The sequence below is a fragment of the Ostrinia furnacalis genome, unplaced genomic scaffold (assembly GCF_004193835.3).
Source record: "Ostrinia furnacalis isolate ACB-3 unplaced genomic scaffold, ASM419383v2 OfSCF1653, whole genome shotgun sequence".
Classification (NCBI taxonomy): Eukaryota; Metazoa; Arthropoda; class Insecta; order Lepidoptera; family Crambidae; genus Ostrinia; species Ostrinia furnacalis.
Genome location: NW_021131892.1, coordinates 584,990 through 601,930, shown reverse-complemented (window position 1 = coordinate 601,930; position 16,941 = coordinate 584,990). Strand labels below are relative to the sequence as shown.

At 37.3% G+C, this 16,941-nt stretch overlaps 2 protein-coding genes across 3 annotated transcripts; both read right to left on the bottom strand.

Moving 5' to 3' along the window:
• Positions 1 to 1,004: 1,004 nt before the first annotated feature.
• Positions 1,005 to 6,185, bottom strand: l(2)37Cd (general transcription factor IIIC subunit l(2)37Cd). 2 transcript variants are annotated; one of them, XM_028305327.1, is made up of 9 exons: positions 6,003 to 6,185; positions 5,706 to 5,913; positions 5,457 to 5,565; positions 4,111 to 4,399; positions 3,721 to 3,931; positions 3,366 to 3,529; positions 2,703 to 2,733; positions 2,358 to 2,509; positions 1,005 to 1,145 (listed from the first exon to the last, which is right to left on the bottom strand). In XM_028305327.1, the coding sequence occupies exons 1-9, from the start codon at positions 6,114 to 6,116 to the stop codon at positions 1,068 to 1,070; spliced, it is 1,356 nt and encodes a 451-aa protein (XP_028161128.1). In that variant the 5' UTR covers positions 6,117 to 6,185; the 3' UTR covers positions 1,005 to 1,067. The 2 variants fall into 2 exon arrangements, with proteins under 2 accessions (XP_028161128.1, XP_028161129.1); XM_028305328.1 differs by lacking the exon at positions 2,358 to 2,509 and having other exon boundaries at positions 2,551 to 2,733.
• An 835-nt stretch (positions 6,186 to 7,020) lies between these two features.
• Positions 7,021 to 13,816, bottom strand: LOC114353335 (roquin-1-like). Its single transcript, XM_028305298.1, has 3 exons — positions 13,654 to 13,816; positions 8,132 to 8,294; positions 7,021 to 7,221 (listed from the first exon to the last, which is right to left on the bottom strand). The coding sequence occupies exons 2-3, from the start codon at positions 8,291 to 8,293 to the stop codon at positions 7,021 to 7,023; spliced, it is 363 nt and encodes a 120-aa protein (XP_028161099.1). The 5' UTR covers position 8,294; positions 13,654 to 13,816.
• Positions 13,817 to 16,941: the final 3,125 nt, after the last annotated feature.

The window sequence follows — 16,941 nt, the reverse complement described above, 5'->3', positions numbered from 1 at the left end:
AAATTACTGTACTACATAATTAATTTTTAGTCTGCATTCTGTATTCATTTTTGAGGAAACTGCTGATTTCTGTCCTATTTTTTGTGCGATTATTTGTCTGTGTATCATAATTTTAACAAAATAAATTAAATTGTTTGTTTCCCTAATAAGTATAAATAAATAAATAAAGTCGCGTCAGCCCCTCGTACTAAGTTAAATATGCTTGTGTTACAACTGTTACAGGTGGGCTTACCACAAGGTGGAGCGGAGCGGAGAAATTTTTGGAATAACCAATCAGATTTCAGATTTACTGAAATTGACAGAATGAAATCTGATTGGTTATTCAAAACATTTCTCCGTTCAGCTCTGCCTTGGTGGAAACCGGACTTCAACTAAAGTTCTGGATATAAGTGTCCAGAAAAGAATTTATATTATTACATCATATTTCTTCAGTGTTGAGCAATCATATGGGAAGCCAATCGTGACTCAAAAAGTCCGACACCCGGGTTGCGACCTGCTGTTTTTCTACTCACAACTACAGAAACATAATGATTAGTAAAAATAATAATGAGTAATGGTTGTGTCGGTAGGTAGATACTTTTCAAAACGGAAAACACAAACTTTTAATGTTTCTAAAAACATAATTTTACTTGGTGTAAAGGTCACTTTGTGTCTAGTCTAGCCATGCATCCTATGACCTTCAAAGCCTACCTGAGCATCGAACCCAATACCTCCAAGTTCCAAAAGTCATCCTAAAACTATTTATAAGCTGTTTTATGGCATTTTATATTTCATTGGCAGCCTAAAAAAGATGTTACTTAAATATGTATGTACTTCAAACTGTGTAAAAGTAGGTTATAAAATATGTATAATGACGTATTTTTCAAAATATACACACAAATAGGTATAAGAACTAGTCATAAAAAGTAAAAAAACTACTTTTTATGACTACCTGCTTACAGACGTAACAAATTATTACGTATGTAACTTTAAAATTTTACTATTGACGCAAACAAAATGGCGAGTTACCTTCATTGTTTATTTAGCGTGTCAAAATTTGAATATAATACATTACAAATGAGTAAGGTTTACACCGCCTCGTCGCCCGCAGCGGATGGGATCGCGTCGTCATCTTCAGAGTTGCCCTCGTCGTCGCTGCTTCCTTCCTGAGACAAACATTAAAGATACATTTAAATAACACATTCGTTATATAAGATTTTAAACTTTCGCGTTCCATTTCAATTAAAATAGTTAGACACGGGTCTTAACGCGACGTTTATTAATGAGTTACATTCCAAGGTTACATTATGTACTCACGGCTTGACGTTTCGGTTGCGATGCTGCAGCCGTGGTCACAAGCAGATTGTCTGCGTTAAGACCCGTGTCTTACTATTTTAACACATTCGTTTTCGGAAAGAAGAGATACATCTTTTAATCAACAATAGACTAATGGTATAAGCGACAATAGCCGAACGGTGAAGGTGTCGGACTGGCCGACTCGAGATATCGGCTCGAAACACGCCGCCACTGCACTATTCAAATTCAAATAGTTTATTCAGTACATATGCCCTTTCCAGGGCACTTATACAGTATACACGTCTCAAATATAGCTTGCCCTACCACCACTTCGGGACAACATTATACAGGGTGTTAGGTAAATGGGTATAATATGAGCCGACACTAGCCCATGTTAACATATGCATATGTCACCGTAAAATTGTGAATTCTGTCAGATTATAATCTGACGTAGTTAAATTACAATCTAACCTAACCTAACCCACTGTTAGTTTAGAATCTAACGCGTTATATTATAAACTGACAGAGTTCACAATTTGACGTTGACACATATAAATGGTATGGTGAAGTTAGAAAATTGATATCATCATTTTAATTATTTTAATTTTCATACAAATCTGATTTTATAAATTTTATTTTGTATGAACATTTAAAAAATTAAAATGATGATATCAAATTTCTGACTTCACTATACCATTTATATGCATAATGTTAACATGGGCTAATATCGGCTCATATACCCATTTACCTAACACCCTGTATGTTGAGGTAAACCCACTCGTAACACAAGTATGTAGTTACAGTGTTATTTATACAGTTTTTGTGAAACACTTTAAATTAAGACTATTGAACGACAGTTCAACTTCAATTCGTATATTGACTCACATACTTTTACAGTTTGCTCGTACAAAATAGCGAGAAACTATTCCACTCTCTCTCAAAAAAAAAACCTATTAAAGAAAGTCAACATCTACATTTATCTCTAATTAGGTATCTGGTAATAAACTACCAGACTAAAAAAAAAAAAACTTCAGTTCGTGAAGGAAGAAGTATATTCTTCCTCTCTCCTCCCTCTTATTTACCTCTAACTTGAAGTCAGCGTTGTGCGAAGACAGCAGCGTCTGCTTGACGTATCTGAATATGAGGTCTCGGCAGTGCTGGTCCGCGTTGGGAGGCAGCCAGCCGCGCGTCTGGTGGCACAGGTAGCCTGGCGCCGGCTCCGCTGCCAACATCTCTACTGGCAGCTTTACGACACAGTACTGAAGTAATATTCACCTCTAACTTGAAGTCAGCGTTGTGCGAAGACAGCAGCGTCTGCTTGACGTATCTGAATATGAGGTCGCGGCAGTGCTGGTCCGCGTTGGGAGGCAGCCAGCCGCGCGTCTGGTGGCAGAGGTAGCCTGGCGCCGGCTCCGCTGCTAACATATCTTCTACTTCTGGAAGTTTTATGTCGCAGTACTGAAAAATAACATCATTTCTGTTAATGAATGTAAGCAGTACGTAAGCTTCTTAAAGGAACGCTTGTGATCTTCTAGGTCAGGGGTCTCCAAACTTTGAAGTTTTGGCCATAATAATTTTTTTCGGTATGTTACACGGGCCTTAACAATTTTAGTTTTTCTGCCCACCTATGCAAACATAGGCTTAATCTTAAGCTGTCACGGGCCGAATCGGTGGCAGTTGCGAGGTGGATATGGCCCGCGGGCCGTAGTTTGGAGACCCCTGTTCTAGGTCCAACGAGGCGTGCGTGTACGCTGGTCGAGATGCGGTCACAATACGCGAGCTCATTCAGTCTTTCTTCAGTCGGTTATTAGAGAAATGTGGCTGGCCTAATGCTACTTTAACTTTCATTACTATAGATAAAGTCCATTGTATATTACAGTATATTAATCAACCTTTTAATCAGTTAGACAGTTCCAAGAATGTTGTCTAACTTAATCTGGCATGTAGTGTAAGGGGGCCAAATAATGGTCTGGAAACAATACAGTTTTGAAATGATAAAAAAAAACAGCAGTTTAGTTTGAGGGTTACTACTATTTTCAATATCAAAACTCTTAGTAATCAATTGAAATAGAAATCAATGCAGTACATACCTGATAATAAACTTGTCTTTGTGTGGGCACCAGGCCTGGCTTAAACATTACTGCTGCTTCAGGAACTTCCTTATAATCCTCCGAATATCTCGTTCCCTGGTTTTCGTGGACTATTTTCTTGTAATGATACTCTCCCCTTGTTGTAACCATAGAGCTGATGCCAGCTAAAACAAGAAAAATCTTAAGTTCCTTGGAGTAGCCAAGTTTAAAAAAAATGAAACAAAACTGTCTGCAATTTAAGTTTAATTTAGATTTATTAGAAATAACTTAGAGCTTTACAATCGCCTTATTAAAATAAAATAATAATTATAAGTGTATAAGTACTAAATTTTTATTCAATAAAATTCATAACTACCCAAGCTCCTGACTCGAAAATCTAAGGTCTGGTAAATTCTAGAAGCTGGATCTTTTCGAGGGTCATATCCAAATCTCAGCCAAACCATTTTCCACGGCCCTTTCCTAAGGTAGATTGCAAGACACGGCAGAATCAACTTTAATGATGTGGATCTGATTTTGGTCACATACTTGATCAAGTTGAAAGACCAGACTGGTCTCTCATCAAACAACTGCAATAAAAAAAACAGTAAACAAAAGCATTTATAAAGATAGGCCAGAAGAAACAAAAGACAAATACTGGCAAACAAAAATATCAATAAGTGAAACTTTTCATCATCATTTCAGCCACAGGACATCCACTGTCATTAAATAGAGGTACTACATATTCTTGGATGAAAAGCAATATAACCTTTTTCACAGCTTCATACTCCTCTTCAAGCTGTGGGTACTGAACAAGCCTTGCATCTTTCTGTTTGACGTTTGCCTCATGAGGTTCTGTAGGCAGTTCATTTGTTAGACTGAAGACATAAGAGCTAAACTGTCCCTTTCTCTCTTGCCGTGTCCTATTGTGAACATTGTCGTCTGCATCCACTGTGTCTGTCTTATCAGAGTAATATCTCTTATCTGTATAACCGTAGCTGTTAGGCTTATCAGTTCTTGTAAAATACGCTGGCAAGATGAATAAGGGACTTGATTGACTGAAAAAGTTATGTAAATGATTAATTACNTATTACGTGTGTAACTTTAAAATTTTACTATTGACGCAAACAAAATGGCGAGTTACCTTCATTGTTTATTTAGCGTGTCAAAATTTGAGTATCAGGGTGTCCACTGCAAATGTTCGAAAAAATTCCCTGACTTTTCCCTGACTTTCCCTGACAATTTTTTCAAAATTCCCTGACCAACTATGTATACAACGTGTCCCAAAATTCAAGGATAAGCCGACGCCACAGGATGGACATAGTCATGACTACTTTAGGAAAAATAAGGAAAAAAAACTATCTCAATTATTTTTTAACTTACACAATAAATTATGAGATTCAACGAAAATTGACACCCCTTATGATATTTTATATTACCACGACCACAATTTTTCAATTATTCCTGGTCTTCTGTTTACATCGGCAACTTAACCCATTATAGACTGAGTTTTCTTAAAGTGTCAGATTTTTGTTTTTTTGAAATATGTTCATAATTAAGGTCTACATAATGCTATACAAGCATTAAAAAAATGATCCGACCTGTAATCTAGAAAAAAAATGCTGGTACCATATGGTACCGCTAGCCTCTTACCGTGTCAGTCTGTTAAAACATAACTTTAACATGGGCTTTATAAAAATAGGGTTAATTATATATTTTATTATTATTATTATATGTATTAATATACAAGCAAACACCAGAAGTGATATTAAATGTAAAAAAAACTGTATATTGGGTAAGGAATATTCATTTTTATCTTTGAATATTCAAAAATTTGGAATGGAGCTTGGCATTGCACACTGCACTTAGCCCCATGTAACATTTCCTATACTCTAATATTGTTCGAGAGTTGCAATTATCTCANTAAAAATTTCTGACGTGATGGATTTTTTTTATTATTTTTCTCGTAATCAGCACATCAGAAACTATAGAAAACGTTGCTCAGATTTCAAAGGGGAAAACCATTGCAGACCTGTGTTATTACATAAGACTAAATAATTATGGTTCAAAAAACATTGAAGGTAGAATCAAGCTTATTAAATATAATGAACTTACTGTAGAAAATCAAAAGAATCAAGCCCTGATGGAATTATATTCTCCCTATGACATACCATGCCACCCTGTCCATCACTGTGTGCTGGCATGTATTGGAAGTCACACATATCTAAAAAAACATTCATGTTCGTTGTGTTAGTGACATTTTTAAAAAGATTGTAGTCATAGATTGTAATTTACAAAATTTCTGAAATAATGATGTTTATGAAATTCTGTGTATTGTTACAATGATTCTTTTAAAATACATACTTTCAAATTTATAAATACTGCTCACTCGGCCCACTATAGTAGTCGAGAGAACTTCTTTTTTTATTTCTTCTCCACTTTTGGTCTTCTTGACTCGTACTTTTAGAAGTATACCAGCTGTTTTGCGGCATTCACCAAATATTCGCTTCACGAAAGGATTTTCCGGTTGGTAACTGAGTCCTAATCGTTTTTTGGCAGTTTGTGAGTAGATCTGCAAATAAATGCATTATATTTTATGTAAATACATCAGATTAATTAATGTAATTTAGGAAATACATAGGTTACAAACTACAAACTTGCCTGCGAAATCGTTCTAATTCCCCCCAAACATTCTATGGCTCTTGCATCATTTTTTACCACTCCAGGGAACAGCACACAAGTTAACTTTCGTTCTTGATCATTTATTTCAGCCATTATTTATAAATAAGGTATTTAATATTTTATCACAATTCAAACAACAAACAACACATGTTCTTTGTTTTGACNTTTGTGACCTTTGACCTTAAAGTCAAAGTCAAAAGTCAAAGTCAAGTATTTACAAACTTAGTCAATATACAAGTATTTACAAACTTACAGCTGGGTATCTCTAATTCCGAGATTCTTACCTAATTTAAGCTTAAATGACTAGTTTATAAACATAGCTCTAACGTAAATGTAGTCAAACATAATATCGCCTCCCAAAAGATACTGCGTTATCTAACTAACAGATGCAGGACTGGAAGGCATATTGTATGTACACAACAGATCTAAGACGGTCGCTATGATTCTAGGAATTAGTGTTACGAATCGTCGCACGTATCCGATTCCAACTCGAGCATACATTGTCCTGTAGCGGCATCTTTGCTTGAATTATTTGTTTTAAGATTGAATCGGGATTTATTTGAGCGTCAATAGTCAATACTCAAAGATATAGACTGGACCTTGGAGAAGGATGTCGGCTGTTCTGTCTAAACTCATCGACAGTAGCGGAGTAAGGCTATCCGGGGGTGACAACAGTCGCGCAGATGGAGAGGAGGGAGGTGCGATTGGTATCTTATAGCTCATTCGTACTAACTTCTTTTATCTTCGAATCGGTAACCCAAAAATCCTGGAGAGCACCATTCTGGGGTGCCTTAGCCCCCCGCTATATGTATGTTATACCCAACTTGAATTATATGACGGGAGGGATCGCCCCGATCGATCGATGTTACGCCGCCAATGCTCATCGATAAGATTTTATCACGGCGCGTATGGTCGCGAAGGAATGAAATAGGAGATGGATTTTTAAACACTGTAAAACCCTGGTTTTCCTAAATAAATAAATTTCCTCGTTGTGACGTCACTCACCATTCCCGCAGTACTTGAGGAAGACGGCCAGGTGCTCCAGGCACCGCACGATCGCGTCGTAGGCCTGCCGGTCGTGGTCCGGCAGCGCCTGGATGCACGGCGGGTGGTAGGGCTGCGCTGGCGGCGTGTACCCCGCTAGTTGGAGCAGCGCCGTGTTTACCACCAACTCCTCCGCTTCCACCTGGATCACAGTCTGTTGGGGACGAACAGGTCAATCAGTGGCTGAAGGTCGTCAGTAGGCGATACAAGCAACGTAAATTTCCTTACATGGGCCCGGGGGGGCGGGGCTTCAAGGGGAAGGCAGCTGCCCCCCCCCCCCCCCCCTGGTAAATCAAACTCTCTNTGACTAGTATTAGCCAGAAGCAGGGTATTACGACTTGCCAGAACTGGGTACGCCCATGTTCCCTTACAATTAATTGTAATAAATGTATCTTTCTTTCTTTCAATGTGTAAGTAAAGTAATAGCGTGACTCAGTTTCCTGTTTATAGTGTGATGCCGTGACGGTAATCAAAAGTTGGTGCAGCCTCTTGTACGGAAGATGGTGGCTTATGCCTAAACTCGCTTACTGACCAAAATCAAATAATGAGTAATCAGTACACGAACTTTGTTAATCTTAAACATGAATAGAAGTTATCGACTTTATGCATACTATGCATAGGCCACGTCTGAATTCGCAACCGCGGGCAAAAGTTGTTGTTTGCTATTATTACACATTAACATTCGAATAATATCAATCATGGCCTTTTCCAGCTAAAGAGCCGCTCAGCTGAGGATAGATAAGACTAAAGGGGCTAAGGGGATAAAAAGCCACAAATTAACATGGAAAAAGCCACAGGTTACCGTTCTCTGCTGTAGTATAGTATTATGTATTTTAATTCTGTCAGATTAAAGCCTACCTGGAAAGTTCTTGAGTGGCGACCACGAGCTGGAAGACATAGCGTGGGCAGGCCTCCCACTAGTTGGACCGACGATCTGGTGAAGGTCGCGGGAGGTGCCTGGATGCGAGCGGTGCAGGACCGGTCTTCGTGGAAATCCTTGAGAGAGGCTTTTGTCCAGCAGTGTACGTATTTCGGCTGAAACAAACGAACGAACGAAAACCTACCTGGTCGAAAGGGCATTGTTTCCTGTGCAGGTGCTTGAGGCAATGCCTGCACAGGGTGTGCCCGCAGCCGAGGCTGATGGGGCTACGGGGAGGCGCGCCGAACTCGCGGCAGCACACCGGACAGTTGAGGTAGTCCGTCCACTGCGGCGCCTGTATTGGCATTCTGAAACAAAAATATACTCTACTACATCTGGCACACGATTCATATTCAAACAACAGACATAAGCATCCTCTGCCCCTAAAAGCAGGGTAGATAAATCGCTTATTTGCATACACTTGCAGCAAGTATCGCTACACCAATCGCAGGGGCGTAGCTACACTAGCTACCGCCGTATCTTTGATACGGGGCTCCCTGAATACAGGGGTATTCCGGGGGCCCCGTATCACAACCGTATCATCATCGGGCCCCTGCCCCAGTGCCAGTCTTTTTCGAACAGAGTAGGCGTCTGCCTAGGTAGTTCTATAATTTTGCAATTACGTTTTTAAGATGATGATCTAAATCAGTGTTTTTTAAACTGTGATCCGCGAGCATATGTATGGGGGTCCGCAGCGCAGCCTTATCTATGAACCATTTAAAGTAAAAGTCTCGTAATTGAAATTTATTGCTGCTTTCTTTATTAAGGGGTCCTTAAAATTGTGCTTGATTTCCTAAGGAGTCCGTAGACAAAAAAGGTTAAGAAACGCTGATCTAAATGATTTTTTTATGGGGCTCCAAACGTAAACTACATCATCTTTGTGTGCCACAAGACCCTCAAGACAATGTAACATTCGTACAAAGTTTCTATTGTGCCTAACTTGCAGTCGTCTTGATCACGAAATTAAATCGATACAAAATATCACCATTGTCTTCAGGTACGTACAAGAGCATCTAAAACAAAAACAACAGATTAGGCCGATAACACGCATTTGTTTCGGAAGAATAAGCGTCGCTCCTGCGCGCAGCTGCGTCACTGGTCTGAGTGGAAGATTTTCACTTTTTTTTTAGTCTATGAGACCTTTCTGTGATCAGATTGGGATTTTTAGGTAACCTGTACCTGTACAACATGCACTGACTTTGTACTATCCGTTCGCGATAAGTTTGCCGCTGGCGATATGACGTTACTCAAAGGAATGCGTCTATAACTTTACCAAACTATATTGAAAATATTTTTTATTTATTAAAATTGTGTATTTGCGTAAAATAAAACACTTAATTGCATTTCATCACTAACTAATTGCGTTTAATCGCGGTTGGAGGAGGGGGCGCATTCCGCGGACCGGCAAACTTAGCGCGAACGGGTATTATTGAGTTTGGCTATTCGGTCTTGAGTGTTAATTATGACAGAAACATTTTCCATGACTAATAATAATATTACAAACTCTCAAGATCTCTCAAGTCCATACCGCTCGATGACCGTAAATGTCAGTAACCAGACTCAATTATAACTACCCAACATCTGTGTCCGGTTTTTCACAGTGAACTGTATCCCCATAACTTCATTATAAAAAAGTATGAGGTAAACTTACGTATTCCCGTCCGTCGCAGATGATCCACCTTAGCATAGTAAGCTTGAACAAGATTATAAATGAAATAAGCGATGTGTGCATATTGGAATCTCTGTAAGCTTGCTGGCTAATGTAAAAGTTAATATGAGTGGCTTACACAGTAGGGGAGAGTGGGGTAAGACGGGGTGGGGGGCAAGACGGGGCGACCGATCCTGAGTGCAAACGAATTAGCCAATCAAGATCGTTTTAGCACCTGACGCTGCACCACCACTACGGCAATCAGTTATCGAAGTGAGCGGACAACGACACTACGCCTTTGATTTGTTTTCTGGAAAAAACTGTTTTTTGCTAAATAGCTAGTGATTTTTCTATATTATACTGGGCGTGTATTTTCCGTAAATAATAACACCTCGCAATTGATTTAAATGTTATCAAATGTGAAAATAACAACACTAACAGGTAAGAACTTGTTTTCCTCATTGCTGCGTACTGGTTTTATTCAGTTATTTTTTAAATTTTATTTGGCATACGGGGGCATGATGGGGTAGGTGTTAAGGGGCAAGATGGGGTATGAAGGCAAGCGACATAGAAATGTCTAATTTTACTATTTATTTTATTCTAGAATGGTGAGAAATTATTAAAAAAAACGATTAAGAAAAAGAAAGAGGCGGAAGAGGATATACAGCGAAAAAAAAGAGTTGAGGGAACTTAAAAATCTAAAAAAAAAACCTCCAACTAAGGAGAAAAGAGTAACAAAGAAGAAAAAAGGGGCTAAGAATAGATCATTACACGAGAATAGTGACAGCAATACTGAAAATACACCTTTTTTGTATTGTAAAGGCCTATATTTGGACTCAAATGAAGGCTGGATTGCTTGTTCAGCATGCGGCAAATGGGTTTACTGCAGCTGTGCAGGTTTAGATGACGAAGATGCAGATACCGTGTTCACTTGTGAACATTGTGAAAAGTAAATAGTCGTTTGCTGCCATACCCCATCTTGCCTTCTTATTGGTACCCCATCTTACCCACGGGGGTACCCCATCTTACCCTAGGGGTGGGGCATGATGGGGATAAGGGTGTATTTCTACTTTTTGTTTTTTCAAATTTTATTATGTTAATTAGACTGCCAAATTACACGTGAACAATGAAGACTGATTATCGAAGAAGATTATAAGAATAAAACAAATTAATAAAACTCTCTACGGTCAACTTTATTTACCATCAAACGTTAAGGACCCCGTCTTGCCCCACTCTCCCCTACACAGCCTAGTGCTTTGTTACTACATAGGTGTTGTTATCTTTAATACATACTTACGAAATGTTGTTTGTGTGCATTTAAACTGTGTAAATCGGTATCATATCAGGAAAAGTAGGTACTAGGTACACACTCGAATATAAAACTTGTACCTAATAAGGATAGGTATTATATTAGGTTGTTAATGGCACATTAGACTCTTTATTGCAGAACTATTAAGTAAGGCATAATATCTCGTTTGTCATTATCAAATTCAGGATGTATTAGGCATTTTCATTTTTACTTTGAGCACTATGTTATTACCAACCTTTTATCTTTCTTCTTACTAATATTATAATCTTACTTCTTACTAATATTATAAATGCGAAAGTTTGTATGGATGTCTGGATGTTAACATGTTTGTTACTCTTTCACGCAAAAAACTACTGAACGGATTTTGAAATTATTGTTTATACTCCAGCATAACATTAGGCTATACCTATTTTTTTTTTATGTGACAATGATTTCTGCAATCAGTCGCCAGACTATAATCAGATATGTTGAGTGTCATTTTATTGTTAAAGAGCAGCTGGTCTATGCCTAAGCTGTCTTCTTAAATTACCTAATTTGTGACAAACTAAATTTCACGCGAGTGAAGCCGTGGCAAAAGCTAGTTTAATAATAAATTACAATTAGATTTTAAATAATATGTGTTTATTTGTAAAGGCAAACTAGTGATTCATTTAGTACGCTTATGTGACTAAAATTTTTACCCAAAGTGTAAGCAGATTAGGTTCTACTTGTTTTGGGGCAATAGCAAAGCATTCAGAGGTGGAATTGTGTAAAGCAATCGTAATCATTTGACAGTTCATAACGTACGATTATTCTGTCAAACGCTTTGTTTCACTGACTTTATCGTACGTTATTATCTGTCATATGGTTACGATTGCTTTACACAATTCCACCTCTGAGCAGTACCTCTAGTAGGAAAAACTTTCGAGTTCGTTTCGTTGCGTATTCAAAGTGTCATCGAAAAATTTTGTATGAAAAATTAAACAGCGCCCCCTATATTATAGCCGCCCTAGGGGGCCCTACTAGAGGTACAGGTTTGTGTGTGTTTAGGCAACAGGCACCTACCTAGCAAATGGGGTTTTAGTGATGAAAATGAATCAGTGAACATTTTGTTTGTATCTATAGCATACCTAAAAATAATAAAGACTGCCACCAATTATGAACCTTAAATATTCTAGATACTTTTTGTATTTCTATACTTTTCATTAATTACAAGTTCCCTACTCCACCACATTTTTAGTATAGCTGAAGTACAAAGAAAATTGTGTGAATGTGTAACATTAAAAAAGAATCTAGAGAAAAATGCAATTTATTGTCAACAATGATTTACACAATATAAAAAAATATTTACATCCATATAAATTTACATAGATACAAGTTTGATTCAGATATTAACATAAACACACCAGCACCACTATAGCAGAACAGAAAAAGCCATAACATTTTATAGGTAAAAACTAACTTAGTTATTAATTTTGTTGTATTATTTTGTTTTAATATCCCCGTCAATAGTTTTGGTTGCTGTTTTGAGTTGATAAATTGTTTTTTATGTCATGCTCAACACTGTCAGAAATTGTTAGGGCAGCTTTACCTGAATTTGAGTTCACAGAAACATGTGAGGGAAATACTGCTCTTTATTTATTACTGTTTAAATTGAAAAATTTAAATTTTTAAATCAATATGATAAAACTTTATAAAATCTGTTACAAAATGTTATTTAAGCTTCCTCCTTATGTCCAATTACATGTTTCATAGAATAATTTATTAATCTTATTTTTTTCATGTTCCGCTAAATGTACCAGTGTGTGTATAACATGAAATGGTAAAGATCAATAAATTAAACACAGATGTCAAATACTAAAAATTAACTATGTACTAAAATTATGATAGGTAAAATTAGTTGAAATTGATGAAATGTTATTAAATTAAATGCTGTTGTCCCCACCTCGAGGGCAGGGGGACAATGGGACTTTAAAAATCCTGTTGTCCCCACCAAGGGGGACCACCAGGGGGACAACAGGACTGCATCTCACATGGTATCATCAAAATATATTTAAGTATGCAGTCAAATGTTTTCAATGCAAATGTAACCTTTAAATTGTTTTGAAGGACTTTTATACATTTTTATAAGTGCTTCAGACAAACTTCATCTAACATTTTCCTTACTAATCCAGTGCCTATGTAATGACTTAATATTACAACAAGCCCTTCGTACCGGATAGTCTGCTATCTCTTTACTTGTATCAAAATAATGTGTGCATGATGATAACACTATGAGAATGACTTACGGCTCAATATACTCTTGCATTTTACTAGAGGAACTTGTTTACTATCTATATTATCATGCGATAAGCCATAAAAATGATTCCCCAATTACATCCTCTATGTACCTTCAGAAATATTATGTACATCTACACATTTCTACACAGTAATAAAGTAACATTGTTTCAATAATTTTCTGTAGGTATTTCTCACATGTCAGAGAAATAAAGAGGTCGTATACAGCTTTACAAAAGTTGAATGTCCATTATTTTTCCATTTACTAACCAGATAAAAAAATATTAACCCAAATAGAAATGAAAATACAGGAGTTAATCTAAACTGTGACATCAAAAAATGCCACCTAGGCAGTCTTCGTGTAACTAACTTATCAGCTGATTATTTCACTACCCACTAGAAAAATAATAATACTGTCGGAGGGTGTTAGTAAAAAATATAGTTCTCAATTTACCTTACAATTAACACGAACACTCATCACAAAAATAACACATTCAATTTTTGCCCACTTCAAAACATGATCCGTCAGCAGCCGTGAACCATAGACAATTTTTATGTGTCGTTTAATTTTTTTTTTCTTGGAACAGATGATATAGGCAGTTTTGTTGTCATTTTGTCTGGTGGCTAAAATAGGAACTATAGTTCCAAAATACTGGACTGTCCTGTCGATGACATTGACAGTGGGGCGCCACCGTCAATACCGGATCGCTGGTTCAGATTTTTGCCATGTTGGAAACCATATAGTTGAACGATGGTAGCGCCCCCCTGTCATTGAGTTTGGTGGGACAGTTCAGCGTGGGTCATCTATATATAATAAATTATAAATCTGGCATGGCAAAACCAGTGTGCTTCTTGTGTTCATAGAAAATTCATAAAAAGCGGTGTTTTGGACAACACTAAAATGTCTCACATTTTAAAGAAGGGCGGTAAAGATCATTGGTAAAGATGTCCAACAAAGAACCGACATTGTTATGAGGGCGCTACTATCTATACTGGATTATTAGTTCCGATTTTTGCCACGTAGGACAACCCTCTTCGCCTCTTCCGACGTATCCACAAAGATTAAATTCACTCTGACGAGCGTATCCAATCCTTTTTTCACTTTAACAGGAGGGCGCTGCTATCAATACTTTGTTGTTGTTAGTTTTCAATTTTTGCCACTTGAAGTATCAGTGGGTCTTAACAAAGTGCACATTAAAATCGCAAACCAATCAAAAAGTGATCATTTAAGTTTTGACGAATTCGATTGTCGATTCGATCAAAAAGTGAAACTTGTCTAGGGGGGTAGAATCGATTGAATTTAATAAGGGTGGACCGAGGGAACTAGAAACGACCACGCCATCACCCGCAGGACCAATTAATATTGTCCAACTCAAAGAATATATTTACCAATATTTACTCTGGTCCAACTAATAAACAACGCAACACGATTCGTTGCGTTGTTTATTAGTTGGACCAGAGTAACATTGACAGGAGGGCGCCACCGTCAATACCGGATCGCTGGTTCCGATTTTTGCCACGTTCAATGTAGTTCATGCAATAACCGCGCCCCCCATCACTTTAAATGAGGCCCAAGCATTAGATAAGTCTTTAGCCTTTATCTAATTTACTTACGTGAGTAAAAATTTATTTAATTTTTTTGATTGTTATAGGAAACGATTATCTTAAATTCACTGCTTTATTATCTGGGGGCACGGCAGTGCCGGCACAGCATAAAAATTTATTTAATTTTTTTTATTGTTATAGGAAACGATTATCTTAAATTCACTGCTTTATTATCTGGGGGCACGGCAGTGCCCCCACCAAGTCGAGCAAAAAAGCGGCACGGCCGTATCATCTTTTTCTCGAAGCAATTCAGGCCATTTTCGACCGCCTGTAACTTCGTTGTGGATAAAACTAGAAGGCTGAATTTTCATTAGCTATGCAGGCATTGTAAAGACACGGTATATTTAAAATTTCATTCAATTTGAACCAGTAGTTTAAGAATTATAACGGGTCAAAGTTACTTAATTTTGTCACTCACTGACTCACTGACTGACTCACTCACTGACTCACCGATCATCAAAACTCTAAGGCACTTCTAGCAGACCTAGAAGCTTCAAATTTGGAATTTAAGTAGTGTTTGGTGTATGAGTCAAGGAAAAACTATAATATTTGAGGGCACGGTAGTGCAACCGCCAAGTCGAGTAAAATTTTTCAATTTCGGTCCAGTTTTCTAGATACATAACTGCTGTCTACAAAATACAAAAAGAAATGAGATTTGGGGGCACGGTAGTGCAACCGCCAAGTCGAGTAAAATTTTTCAATTTCGGTCCAGTTTTCTAGATACATAACTGCTGTCTACAAAATACAAAAAGAAATGAGATCCCATCAAAAACAATACTTGTCAAAAAAAACCAAGTCTCGCAACTCAGTTGTTCTACGGTAAAAAGTTGTGAGATAATACCAAGTCTAGGCCAGGAAATCTTAATCTTAAAATATATTTATGTAAAACGTTAAAGATTTCCTGGCCTAGACTTGGTATTACATGGATCTCACAACTTTTTACCGTAGCTGCGTAGAACAACTGAGTTGCGAGACTTGGTTTTTTTGACAAGTATTGTTTTTGATGGGATTACCTACTTACTAGGACCTAGTAAGTAGGTAATAATTACTATAGGATGTGTACAGACAACAGCAATTCATACATTTTTGTTTCAGAATCGAAAATGAAAGATACAAGGGCCTGGGCACACCAATAAATGTGGTCGACGGTACGCCTAAAAAACTCTGAGATATCAATGTTTAGCATGATTTAGCGTCGTCCGTACATAAAAAGAAAAGTCATAAGTTATTAGATACATACCTATTTTATTCAAATCGACAGCGTCAACACATCGAACACTGACAACATCAGTACCCCATACAAAAATGGTACAAAAATTAGGGTAAGTGATTAACATAAAATGATCAAAATACACTGAAATCATTCAATACGACATAATTTAAATGTATTCTTTCTAGTTCAATTTTATTATAATTTCATTTGAGCTAAAGCATCAGGCACACAAGATGGCGTTAAAGCGACACCCACATTTCGTAGGTTTAAATGCGTGTAGTAGCGAGGCGATCACTGTCGAATAATTTTATTGTAAGTGGCGTAAGGTCACGTCACATGCCGCTCCCGTAACGCCAGTTATGTGCCAGGTACATAATAGGTACATATTTACAAACAAGCTCCTGTTATCTCAATTTTAACAATTGCACCTGAAGGGACCTCGAAATACCAATATTCAACAAACGGTGTGTTCTTATGAGACGTATTTTATTACGTGTAAACTTGTCTTGAAAGTTTAAAATTGAATACAAGTTAGCTTATTAATAAATAAAAAACCGGTCAAGTGCGAATCGAGCTCGCGAACGAACGCGAGTATTACGAACAAGCTAATAAGTATGTATGTAAATAGTGATCACATTAACAATAACAACAATTAACAATAAATTAATATTATGCTAACGGACGAACAATTATCCTATAAAGGTTTAAACTTTTCCTTTTGTGGCAAGAAACCCCAAAAATTAAGAACACCAGCTATCCTCTGTCGCTAACTGGGCGAACTGATACAAAAATAATAACGACACAAGTTCATACTGTTCTAAAATACGCCTCAACAGAAACAAGCGGCCAAACACAAGCGGGATGATAAATGCGAAGCAAGATCTATTCGATAACATTTTTGTAAATTTGATAGCTAATGATAAA